Raw genomic sequence first — 12,536 nt, 5'->3', positions numbered from 1 at the left:
GAGAGGAACATTCTGTATGCATCCTGGAAAGGAAATATTTACAGCTTCCCTTCCCTCTTTCTCCCTCTTTTGTGTCCTGCTTCCCCCAGAGTGTAACTGTTTTCTGTTTTCCTAAAGGAACACATCAAGATGGTGAGGCACGGGGGCATTCCAGTGCACCTGGAAACCATGGAGCCAGGGGCTGCACACTGCGTGAAGGTCCGGACGTTCGTGAAGGCCATCGGGAGGCACAGTGCCTTCAGCCAGACAGAATGTGTCAAGGTGCAAGGTAAGGCCGCCTGTCTGCCCCTCCTGGGGGATGCTCGTTGCTTCCTGCTTCCTCTGGTTCTGAGTATCCCCTCGGTTTCCCCGACCTGCTCCCCCAGGCTGGGTAGATCCTGTGGTGAAATTGTTCTGCGTTCTAATCCCCCCCGAGGAGTCTACCCTGGGGCTGGGCAGGGGTCACTTGGCAGCTGTCTAGAACACTTTTCCCTGAAAGCTCCTGAGGCCTGAGGCCAGACGTTGCAAGGCTGGTTGACCCGGTGGCAGCTGCCTGTGTATCAGAGGGGGGTGCAGGTGAGGCAGCCGGGGTCTGAGCGTCGGACCTCAAGTGGACGTAGCCCACCGTGTAGCACGGCCGCGCTCAGCTGGGAGGGGCCTTATGGAAAGTCTGTAGAATCCTCTTGTTTGACTTAATTTTTTCCCTTGAAATTTTTATGGTTTAAAAGCCTGCAGTGAAAAGAAATAAAACAAAACCCCATATCCCATGATTCTGCCACACAAACACCATGAGTGACATTTGTGTATAACTTTTTAGTTTTTAAAAAATTATTGGGCTTCCCTGGTGGCGCAGTGGTTGAGAGTCCACCTGCCGATGCAGGGGACACGGGTTCATGCCCTGGTCCGGGAGGATCCCACATGCCGCGGAGCGGCTGGGCCCGTGAGCCATGGCCGCTGAGCCTGCGCATCTGGAGCCTGCGCTCCGCAACGGGAGAGGCCACAACAGTGAGAGGCCTGCGTACCGCAAAAAAAAAAAAAAAAAAAAAAAAAATTATCATTTTGAGGGCTTCCCTGGTGGCACAGTGGTTGAGAATCTGCCTGCCAATGCAGGGGACACGGGTTCGAGCCCTGGTCTGGGAAGATCCCACATGCCGTGGAGCAACTGGGCCCGTGAGCCACAACTACTGAGCCTGTGCATCTGGAGCTTGTGCTCCACAACAAGAGAGGCCGCGACAGTGAGAGGCCCGCGCACAGCGATGAAGAGTGGCCCCCGCTTGCCACAACTAGAGAAAGCCCTCGCACAGAAACTTAGACCCAACACAGCCAAAAAAAACAAAAAAAAATTTATCATTTTGAATATTTGGTACATTTATATAGTTCAAAAAATATGATAAGGTACGTGTGGAACCGCCTTCCTCCTCCTCTTCCTCATCCATGTAATTCCCACCCCTCCCCCAGAGGTATTAGCTTTTTGTATATCCTTCTAAAGACTTCTCAATACATTTACAAGTAAATGGGATATACTTTTATATATTTCCCTTCCTTTTAGCACAAAGGTTAGCACACTCCATGCACTGTTCTGGATCTTGTCTTTTTCACTTGACATATCTTGTAGATTTTTCCATATCTAAAAAGAACTTTTTCATCCTTCTTTGTAGCTACATAGTATTCCACTGTATGTGTATATAACTAATTTAACTAGCTCCCTATTGATGGGTATTTAGTTTTTTTCTCCCAAAATTTTGCTATTACAGCCAATGCTTTCATTAATTACCTTGGGCATAGATCATTTGCTGGTATATTTGAAGGATAAATTCCTGGAAGTAGAGTTGCTGGGTCAAAGGCATACACACTTGAATTTTGGCTGCTGTTTCCAAATTGCCCTCTAAAGGGCTGTTAGCCTTTGTGTAGACACGTGTTGTTGTTGAATTATATATACACTTTGACTCTGCTTTTTCACAAATATCACATCCATAACATTTTCCATGTAGATTTTCTGATTACCATTACTTTTGGGGGTCTTTATTTATTTTTTAATTGAAGTATAGTTGCTTTACAATGTTGTGTTAGTTTCAGGTGTTCAGCAAAGCGATTCAGTTATACATATATATGTATATAAATCTATTCTTTTTCAGATTCTTTTCCATTATAGGTTATTACAAGATACTGAATATAGTTCCCTGTGCTATACAGTAGGTCCTTGTTGGTTATCTGTTTTATATATAGTAGTGTGTATATGTTAATCCCAAGCTCCTAATTTATCCCTCCCACAGACCCTCATTTTATACGACTTTTTTCTTTTTTTTTTTTTTTTGGTACGTGGGCTTCTCACTGTTGTGGCCTCTCCCATTGCGGAGCACAGGCTCCGGACGCGCAGGCTCAGCGGCCATGGCTCACGGGCCCAGCTGCTCCATGGCACGTGGGATCTTCCCGGACCGGGGCACTAACCCGTGTCCCCTGCATCGGCAGGCAGACTCTCAACCACTGCGCCACCAGGGAAGCCCTATACTACTTTTTAAAACCATGTAAGTCAAGCTTGTTAAAAAATTCGAACAACACAGAAGTACATAAAGTAAGAAGTACACGTTCTCCATTCTCCCCACACCACTCAGGAGGTTTCCTTTGGCAAGTCTGGCATTTAATCCTCCAGTCATCGTGTGATGCCAGTACTCAGAGGCACAACTGGGACTTTACTGTGCTTACTGCTTTGTACCTCACTCACCTTCAGTGGGTATTGCTATTGTGAACACCTGTTCATGTCAGTGCCTATAGATCTACCTCATTGTTTAAGAACATGCATAACAAGCCAATATATGGTTGTGCCAAAGTATACGTAACCATCCCCCATAAATAGGTATATGCTGTGCTTTCCAGCCTTTTGCCACTACAACCCGTGATGCAGCGAACAAGTTTGTATATATCCTAATTCTCATTTTAATAGCTGAACTCCTGACCTGCCATGATGATATCCCATGATGTATTAAATCATCCTCCATTTGGGGTACTTAGATCATTGCCATCTGCTTTTTTTGTGTGCTACGCGGGTCTCCCACCATTGTGGCCTCTCCCGTTGCAGAGCACAGACTCCGGACGCGCAGGCCCAGCAGCCATGGCCCACGGGCCTAGCCGCTCCGCGGCATGTGGGATCCTCCCGGACTGGGGCATGAACCCACGTCCCCTGCATCAGCAGGCGGACTCCCAGCCACTGCGCCACCAGGGAAGCCCCTGCCATCTGCTTTTGAAGATGATGTTCATTCACTGATTCATTCATTCATTCAGTGAATAATTATTGAGCACTGACTATGTGCCACCTGCTGGCCCCGTCACTGGGATACAGCAGGGAAGTCCCTGCCCTCACCAAGCTTACCTTCTAGATGGGGAGACAGGCTACAAGGCAGTAAACAAATGAGATGGTTTCCCTTGGTGGTACGTGCTATGAGAAAGCACACCAGAGCGTGCTGGGGTGGCGGAAGGTGCAGGGGTGCTGCTTTGGGCAGAGAGGGGGGCTGGTTATGCGAGGCTGTTGCTCTAATAAAGATGTTGCTGTGAACTGCTTTCTGCATATGTTTCCTTCCTTGGAATTATTCTTTGGAATCCACTCACAGGAGTGGATGAAAGAGTATGAACATCTGTGTATCTCTTGATGTGTACTGCCAACATATTTTCCAAAATCATTGATACAAACTGTGGGGACCCCAGCCATCTGGAAGAGCCCACCAGCTTCTCTGCAGCTGCGTCAGCTGTGGCACCCTTCACATCCTGGGTGAGCAGTCCAGCCCAGAGGGGCTAAACGAATAGGACAGTGAGATGGGAAAGTAACCCATCCCCCTTTCCGCATCTCCAGACATTCAGACTTGGCACTTTCTGATACATCACTTAGTAGAATTTGGAGCCAGCCCTACCTGCGTGACCTGGGGTAAGTCACTTAACCCTCGCAGGGGCTTGATATATGAGTTATTATGTGACTGTGTTCTGAATTCAGCATTTTCCTCCATCATACGAATCAATGCCAAGAGTAAATTGTGAAATACTCTTTGTTTTCAGTTACTGCCCAGCTCCCTTCTGGGCTGTTCTCTTTTGGTGCCTCCCCCTCATCCTGCCCGGGGCCTGGCCTTCTGCCTTCTTCCTGGCAGTGGCTCAGAGGTACGTGCAAACACAGCTAGTGGCTTAACAGATGATGCTCCTCCCTTTCCCTTCCCAAGAAAAAGATCGTAATCTTCCTTGGCTTTCTGGAAACCAATCTGGATTCTAGAAAATTGGTTTTAATGGTGGTCATTTTGGTCACTAGGGCACACATCAGATGTCAGGGTGTTGGCCTCTGCTCCCTTGGCCAGTGTGCAGAGCCAGATTCAGGAAAGTGAGAGAGGCCCAGGATTGTCTCCTAAGCCAGTTCCTGTCTTTCCGTTTCCAGGAGAGACCCTGCCGCTGGCAATGGCTCTGCTCTCGTTTGTGGGCTTCATGCTGATCCTCGTGGTTGTACCGCTCTCCATCTGGAAAATGGGCCGGCTGCTCCAGCACTCCTGTTGCCCCGTGGTGATGCTCCCCGACACCTTGGTAACTGTTCTTTTTCCTCTCAGCATGACACTGACCCAATGTAGTCTGGGCCTCAGTGGGGCAGGGACACACGTTTCGTGGGTTTGCAAGCATTTGCACAAAGAGGGGAGAAGAGTACTTACAGGACTTCCCTCCTAGTCAGAGGGGCCGGGAGACCTCCCTTCACCAGGGGGGTTGGCCTTCCCCAGGCTCCCATCAGGCAGAGGCTCCTTGCCCCCAGGTCCTGGCACGGCCAAGGCAGCAGGTGTGTAGCCCAGCCCAGGAGGCTCTGCATTCCAGGCGTCATGCATAGTCTTACCCTGAGGACTGGCCTACCGAGCCTTCTTACCTCCCTCCCATCATTGTAACAGCAGCTGCATCCAGAAATATGTTCCAACACAACACAGTCAGTTCATACGCCAAGAGCCTCATGGGTCGTCAGGGTGAAGCGCACGTGTGTGAAAGTAGGGCATGTGGAGTCTGCTTTGCCTTTGGCTGGGGGCAGAGGGACTACCTGGACCTGTGACTACCCAAGGTGAGGGATCCCAACTCCTCACAAGCCAGGGTTCTTATCTTACTCCTGAGGTCGCTGGGCCATAGATCTGAGTGTCTCCAGTGGGGACAGGCCCTGTGTGCTGTGCCAGGGTCGGGGAAAAGCAAAAGCAGGCCTCCAGAGCTCCCCACACGTTGCATCTGTCTGCTTCCTGTGCACCCTAGCCCCCCACCTCCGCCCCAGACCTCAAGCCACCGAGCAGTGCAACAGAACACAACAAAATAATAACAAACAAAAGCAAACCCATCCCTGTCGCCTCAGGGATATCTCACCCTTCTGTCCTGGGAGGATGGGGTTAGCGGTCAGCTTCTCAGAAGCAACTAGAGCCAGAACTGCCTGCAAGCTATACATTCCTGTAGTTCCTTATCAGCCAGGAGTCACCCTGGAAGGAGTCCCTCTTGTGACATCACAGGGCCCTGAGAGCACAAGCCATGCTCCCCCATCACAGGAGGACTAACCCTCCCTGCAGTCCAGTCCTCAGGACACCCCACACGCCCCACCATATGATCCTAGTGTCAGCTCTCTTTCTTTCCAGGAGTTTAGGGAGTCATGATTCCAGGGGACACTGGCCCAGAATTAAGCACCAGGCACCGTTCTAGGCTTTACGGATATTTGCTCATTTCATTTGCCTCTTTTCATAATGCTTACCAACCAGTGTTCTTTACATCGGTTCCCCCTCCAGCACCTCCGGATGACTAAAGGGTTTACTGCTAAACATAAAGGCAGTGGGATGTGTCAAACACAGGGCACAGGGCTCGCCTGCATCCCCTTCAGCAAGAACTTGAGGGGCTCAGAGTGCCCTGAAGCACAAAAGGATGTGTATTCTGCTGTTGTTGGGTGGTGTTTTATAAATATCAGTTGGGCCAAAATGTTTAATACTGTTCAGATCATCTTTGTCCTCACTGATTTTGTTGGTATAGTTCTATTAGTTATTGAGAGAGAGACAACAAAATCTCTAACTATGAGTGTAGATGTGTCTGTTTCTCCTTTCATGTCAATTTTTCCTTCATGTGTTTTGAACTTTGTTTTAGGTGCATACATATTTATGATTGATAGGTCTTCCTGAATAATTGAGTCTTTTATCATCATGAAATGTCCCTCTTTATCTCTGGCAGTATTCTTATCCTGATATCAATATGGCCCTTTTTGGTTTACTGTTTGTAGGGTGTATCTTCTTCCATATATATATATATATATATATATATATATATATATATATATTTTTTTTTTTTTTTGCGGTACTCGGGCGTCTCACCATTGCGGCCTCTCCCGTTGCAGAGCACAGGCTCTGGACACGCAGGCTCAGCGGCCATGGCTCACGGGCCCAGCCGCTCCACAGCATGTGGGATCCTCCCGGACCGGGGCACGAACCCGTGTCCCCTGCATCGGCAGGCGGACTCTCAACCACTGCGCCACCAGGGAAGCCCTTCTTCCATATTTTTATCTTAAACTTATGCGTGTTCTCAAATTTAAATAGTGTCTCTTGAAGCAGCACAGAGGTTTTTTGTTTTGTTTTGTTTTTTAAGTGAATCTGTTCCAACAATCTCTGCCATTTAATTGGAATGTTTAATCCATTAACACTTAACTCTAGTCCTCTCACTTCCTAACTTTTCTGTTTGCACCCATATCTGTTTTCTGGTTCTTCTGTTCATGGCACCAAGAGAGACCTGCCCTCAGTTCCTCAGGGAACTGTAAAAAATGGGAAACTCACCCAGAGACATTCCCTTCTTCCAAGTGTCAACTTTTGGTTGCTCTCCTGTGACTTAAGGAAGTTGGTTTCATATTTTGATCCGTTTTTGAAGTTGCTATCTGCAGGAGGATTGGTCTGATTGGTGCTCCTCTGCTGTTAGTAGAAGTGGAGCCCTGCAGTAAAGGAAGAACCCCTGAATGAACCCAAAACAATGATGATGGGAGGGGAGCATTCCTGGCTCAGCAGGTCACTAGCTCTTCTTTTCCACACACGTGAAAAGCTCAGCCTCCTCAGCTGGACTCCACGGAGTAGTCACCCTTTACGGCTTTCCTCACAACTCTGTTCCCATGCTTACCCTCTACTCACGAGCTCTTCCATTCCTAATACCCTCCTTCAATTTCCCTCTTCTGGTCCTACATTCAATGACCTAGCCGAGTTCCCTCACAGGACCCAGTGCATTGTTAGGGAGTCACAGAGTAAAGGGCCAGGGAAAGAACAATGTAAAGGGTCCGTTCCCTATAGAATTTCAGGGGCACAAGGAAAGCCCTCCAATGGCAAGTGCTCCTAGGAATCCTAATGCATGATGAGTCATACCCTAAAAATAGCTTTTGGAGAAAACCAAGCAACTGAGATGAGACCACAGACAAGGAAATTCTTTTTTTTTTTTTTTAAGTATTATCTGGATTCCCTACTAAGTTCTTTTTAAAAAAATATTATTTATTTATTTATTCATTTATTTAGGCTGCACTGGGTCTTAGTTGTGGCATGCAGGATCTTCGTTGCAGCATGTGGGCTTCTTAGTTGTGGCATGAGACTCTTAGCTGCGGCACGCATGCAAGATCTAGTTCCCTGATCAGGGATCAAACCTGGGCCCCCTGCATTGGGAGTACAGAGTCTTACCCACTGGACCACCAGGGAAGTCCCGAGACAAGGAGATTCTATGAGAGAATGACCACTTTTGTCCATGGAAGATAAATGCCATGACCCTTGACCACCTTTTGCTTCTCTGTTCCCCTTACCATCCTTCCTACTTTGTTCTAGTGTCTGTTCCTACATGCATTCTTTTCCATAAGGCTTTTAATTTCTGTTTTTCCCCAGACTTTAACATGGACAGTTTCTCTGAGTGTATGCATTTCCCACAGTGCTATGTGAGAAATAGATAGCTAGTGTCCATCAAATCCTAAATAAGTTCTGGAGCTGCACATCACCACCACCATCTCCCCCCTCTCAACCTTTACTTTAGTACAGCCTAATTGCACTTCAACATTTGCACTGGTCATAGATAATCCTCCAAACTATTAAAAAGCAACTTCCAGCCAACCTTGCAAAGTCCATGCATCTTTCCAATTAAACCATGGAAAATCACCAAGTGGAAATCCTCGACAAGGCTTCAAAAAGTCCTATTGAGTTTGTAAATGTTTAATTTGTCTGTTTGGATTAAACATTACATGTCTTCATCTATAATTTTACAGTTGGTGATGGTTGCACTCTGAAATATACCATTAAGAATGTCTTTCCATTCAAGTTTTTATCACCAAGTAACAGTCTACAGCAAAAATATATATGCAAGGAAAATTATATTAAGACTGCTCGGTGTGTGTTCCCTATTTTAAAATATAATGTATTTTCCTTGTCTTTTATCCATAATTGCTTCATGGGGTTGGAGGCTTTGGTGCTAAAGGTTCTTTATTTCCTTTCTGTGACTCACTTTATTCTTTCTCTTATTGCTGTCACATTCCCCTGTAATGTGGGTAGCAAACATCAAGATGGCCTCAAGTTAGTCATCTCTAAATTGAGACGTGCTCCAATGGACCATCTCAAGTCTGACTCTGTGTGCCTCATAGAAAGTGAAGTTTGTGAGCCCAGATGCTTCTGGGGCCCAGACAGATTAAAAAAAAAAAAGTGTACAGTGCAATAAATGTTATTTAATAGGGAGAGATAGATATGAGGACCGTGGCAAACATGGCCCAGCTAAAGAAAGCAGCTTCTCCTCAGTTCATGCAGGTTGCTGCCAAGACGGGATGTGAGCCAGTGCTTCCTAAATTTGAAATGAGAAATCAGAAATCCAGACTTTATAATAAATCTCCTGATTTTCAAATGTTAAGAACAAATTCAAATTAAAAAAAATATATATCAGCTGAACCTTGCTTGGAAGTTTGTTCTAAACTACGGGACAACAGTTTTGTACCTTCTGAAATTCTGAGATTAAGCTGTTTCAATTTAATGTTCTAGAACGACGCCATCCAGTATGGTAGCCACTAACCATATGTGATGATTAAGCACTTGAAATGTGACTAGTCCAAATTGAGATGTGCTGTAACTATGAAATACATGACAGATTTTGAAGACAGTACAAGAAGAGTATAAAATAGTTTATTAATATTTTTATGTGGTTTACATGTTGAAATAATATTTATTTTTAAAATAATATATATTATTAAAATTAACTTTACCTATTTCTTTTTACTTTATAAAATGTGCTACTGGAGAATTTTTAATGGCATATGTAGCTCACATTACATTTCGATTGCAAGGCACTCCTCTAGAGTTTAAAAAGCAATCAGGTATAAGCACTGCAGATGTAGATAGCCAGCGTCCTGAGAATCTGACCAGACCAGCCTCAGGGAATTGGTGGTGGGCTCCACACTGACATCCCATTCGGTGAGCCTTGCTTTCCCATTATTTGCCTGTGGACACCAGGAGTGAGCCCTGTAGCCACCTCTTTACAAACAAGATCAAGGGCAACCGACTAGATGAAGCTAATGTCTCTGGGGATGGGGGTGGAGGAAACCATTGTGCCCACCTGTCTGTGCCCACATGCCACTCTTTAAAGTGATGACAGGGAGGGACTTCCCTGGCAGACCAGTGGTTAAGACTCTGCACTTCCACTACAGAGGACATGGGTTTGATCCCTGGTTGGGGAACTAAGATCCCACATGCCCTATGGTGCAGCTAAAAAAAAAAAAAAAGAAAGAAAAAGAAACAGAAAAAAGAAAAAAAAAAAGTGATGATGGGAAGGGCTGTGGGAGAAACTGTGCAAGACCCAAGTGAGTTTGTTGGAGGTGAGTGGGCTAGCGGTGACACTGGGGAAAGTCGCCCTGAAAGGTTGATACCTGCATTTTTACAACCAGTTATGATGATGTATTGGGGTTGCTGGGAGAAGATAGCAGGAATGTGAAGTATGAGTAGGAAGGGACTCCTGTTTATGGAGCACCATCCCTGGACCAGACACCCTGCTAGTGCTGTACGTGGAGCACCTCAGACCAGGTCACTCTTTTCAGAGCTCTCTGGTGGAAGAAGGTTAGATTTTTTGGACCAGAACTACATTCTGGGCTTCTGTGGGGCAGGGTTCCCTAGGGAGGAGTGCCGAGGAGGCAGGACCCCAAGACATCTGCTGGTTGGGGACCTGGGAGACGACCTCAGTGAAGGTGGGAAGCCCTTGCTCTAAGGGTTAGAATTGTCTTTGGGCTTTTCTGCTGCTGGAAAGTTAATGAATCAGATAGTCGAGGTTTTTGGTGATATTCTCCACGATTACTATTACTATGACTATTCACCTACTGAATATGAATGAAAATTGTTTTTCAGATAATAACTAATTCACCCCAGAAGCTAATCAGCTGCAGAAAGGAAGAGGTGGAAGCCTGTGTGGCGGCCGGGCTGTCTTCTGAGGAGCTCCTCAGGGTCTGGATCTAGCAGGTGAAGTCTAGAAACCTGGTCTGCAGGACACGGGAGGGCGAGGAGAAGGGCTGTGCTTTGGCTTTCCTCCAAGAACAAAGGACAAGGGAAGAAGAGCCTGCTGTGTCTGTGTTAGAAGCAACTGTCAGAGGTAGAGTGGTGTGGCCGACGGAGCACTGAGAGGGGGTCAGGGGATGCGACCTCCAGCACTGGATCTCTCTGCTGTCCTCTAGGGGGATGACCCTGTGGAAAGTGCTTCGTCTCTCAGTTTTCTCAACTATACAATGAGGGGATTAAGTACCCAACCATTAAATCATGTGTATTGTATATATATCCATATCATCTCTCCACCTCTTGCAGAGCTGTAGGGAAATTGGCAACACTGTGCATTGGGATTGGTTCTGCTTTTCTGAAGAGCAGTAGATACACGTGTAACAAGAATAATCCCAGGCTCTATGCACCTGTTGGCTTGGAGATCCTGCTTTGCTAGAGGAACCTTGAAGAGGAAAGGAAGGGTGGGTGCAACGGTGTTGACTTCACTTCAAGCCAAATGCCTGCGCAGAGGTGACTGAATGGCTCAGCCAGCTCTCCAAACCATGACCCGGAGGGAGGCCACAGCCCCCTGAAAATGGGCCGCACACAGATGCTGCAGACAGGTGAAATGCTGTACAGGGTAATGGTGTGTGCACACTGAGGACAGCAGCTAAAATGCATGTGCATGATGAGGTGAGACTGCAGAAGGATGTCGATCAGAAGTGCGATGTTTGCTGTGTTCCTTTTTCCTGTAGAGTTGTTATAGTACTGAATGAAAAACAAAAAGGTGTCACCTTGGGTAATCATTGTGGTTTCTTCCAAAAAAGTGGTCTTTAGGGTTCCAGTTATATCATCAACCTTGAGTGCAGGTCACCTGAAGACCACCTTTAGTCAGGAGATGTGGGAGTAGCCCCAGGTAGGGGATGGGGCAGGGAACCAGCTAGGGGCAGCGTCTGGATGCATGGGAAACGTGAGTGAAGCAGCTAGCCAAAGCCTCATCTGGCCAGGATGCTCCTGCGTCTTCCTGGAGGCCTCATGATACAGGAAATCCCTTGGGGACCTCTTTTCCTTAAGACAGCTCCTCGGGTGTCCTTAACTCTCCTAGCATGTTCACCTGGGGCACGTGACTGAAGCCTCTTCCCGACCCTCTCCGCCACCAGGTGAGGAAGAGTCAGGGTCTGAGAAGGGATGGAGGGGGAAGTTTCTTGAAGGCTGAAATGATTGCTGGGCAAGGCCTGTGCCTCCCTTTTAGACCCCAGCCCTCCCAGTTCTGGAGCCTCTGAATTGGTTTGTCCCCACCCCCACTTCCTGGGCCCCTTCCAGCCAGCCCAGAGGTGGAGACAGTCTAACTGCTTCACCCAGGTGTTTCCCCTACAAGATAGAGGCTCACAGCCCTCTCTTCATCTGGTGGGGTTTCGAGGAGCCAGAGGATGGGCTCTCTTTAAGATGAGATCACTGAAGATCATTTCCTCTGTACCATTTTGTATGCCTCTGTGTTGTCTGACTGTTGTATGAAGAGTATGTGTTCCTTTTACCTTTGGTCTAACCTGGAAACATATTTTTAGTTTGCAGAAATAAAGATGATACTAGTTCACCAGTCACCAACCCCCTCCTCCCTCTCCCCTGTCACCTGTCTGGGCCCAGAACCCAGAAATGACCCCTGACTTCCCTCTGCTTGCATCCCTCTCACAGGCAGTCTCACTGCCCAGCCACCTTGCAGGCATTTACAGGTATACAGGAATTTCTCTCAGTTATTCTAGTGTCATCCCATGTCCCCAGAATCTCTTATTGAAGCCCAGCCATGCACCGGACATTGAGCTAGTTCCTGAAAGTAGAGGGGCTGCCTCCCCTGTAGCTGGCCATTCCCTCTGGCCTGGAGTACTTGTGTTCTAACTCCCCAGCCTCCCCTCCTCCCCTCCAATCACCCGGCCCTCTAAGCTGGGACACTTTAATGAATGAAAATGGGTGATTAATAACTCAGTGATTAATAACTGCAACAGGATGGCAGGGAGACTGACCATCTCTCACATTCCTTTATGCTGCTCAACTGAGTTGTCACCCGTGACCCCAGAA

General features: G+C 47.2%; 1 protein-coding gene across 1 annotated transcript in view; it reads left to right on the top strand.

Moving 5' to 3' along the window:
- Window positions 1–10,524, top strand: part of IL20RB (interleukin 20 receptor subunit beta) — a 30,936-nt gene extending 20,412 nt beyond the window's left edge. Inside the window, exons 5-7 of the mRNA XM_060100245.1 lie at window positions 118–268; window positions 4,391–4,533; window positions 10,341–10,524. Coding sequence (XP_059956228.1) covers window positions 118–268; window positions 4,391–4,533; window positions 10,341–10,448 — 402 coding nt within the window. The 3' untranslated portion in view covers window positions 10,449–10,524. The remainder of the gene's footprint in view (window positions 1–117; window positions 269–4,390; window positions 4,534–10,340) is intronic.
- Window positions 10,525–12,536: the final 2,012 nt, after the last annotated feature.

The sequence above is a fragment of the Mesoplodon densirostris genome, chromosome 5, assembly GCF_025265405.1.
Source record: "Mesoplodon densirostris isolate mMesDen1 chromosome 5, mMesDen1 primary haplotype, whole genome shotgun sequence".
Lineage (NCBI taxonomy): Eukaryota > Metazoa > Chordata > Mammalia > Artiodactyla > Ziphiidae > Mesoplodon > Mesoplodon densirostris.
The sequence above is the reverse complement of the archived record's forward strand: the minus strand, read 5'-3'. Positions and strand labels throughout refer to the sequence as shown.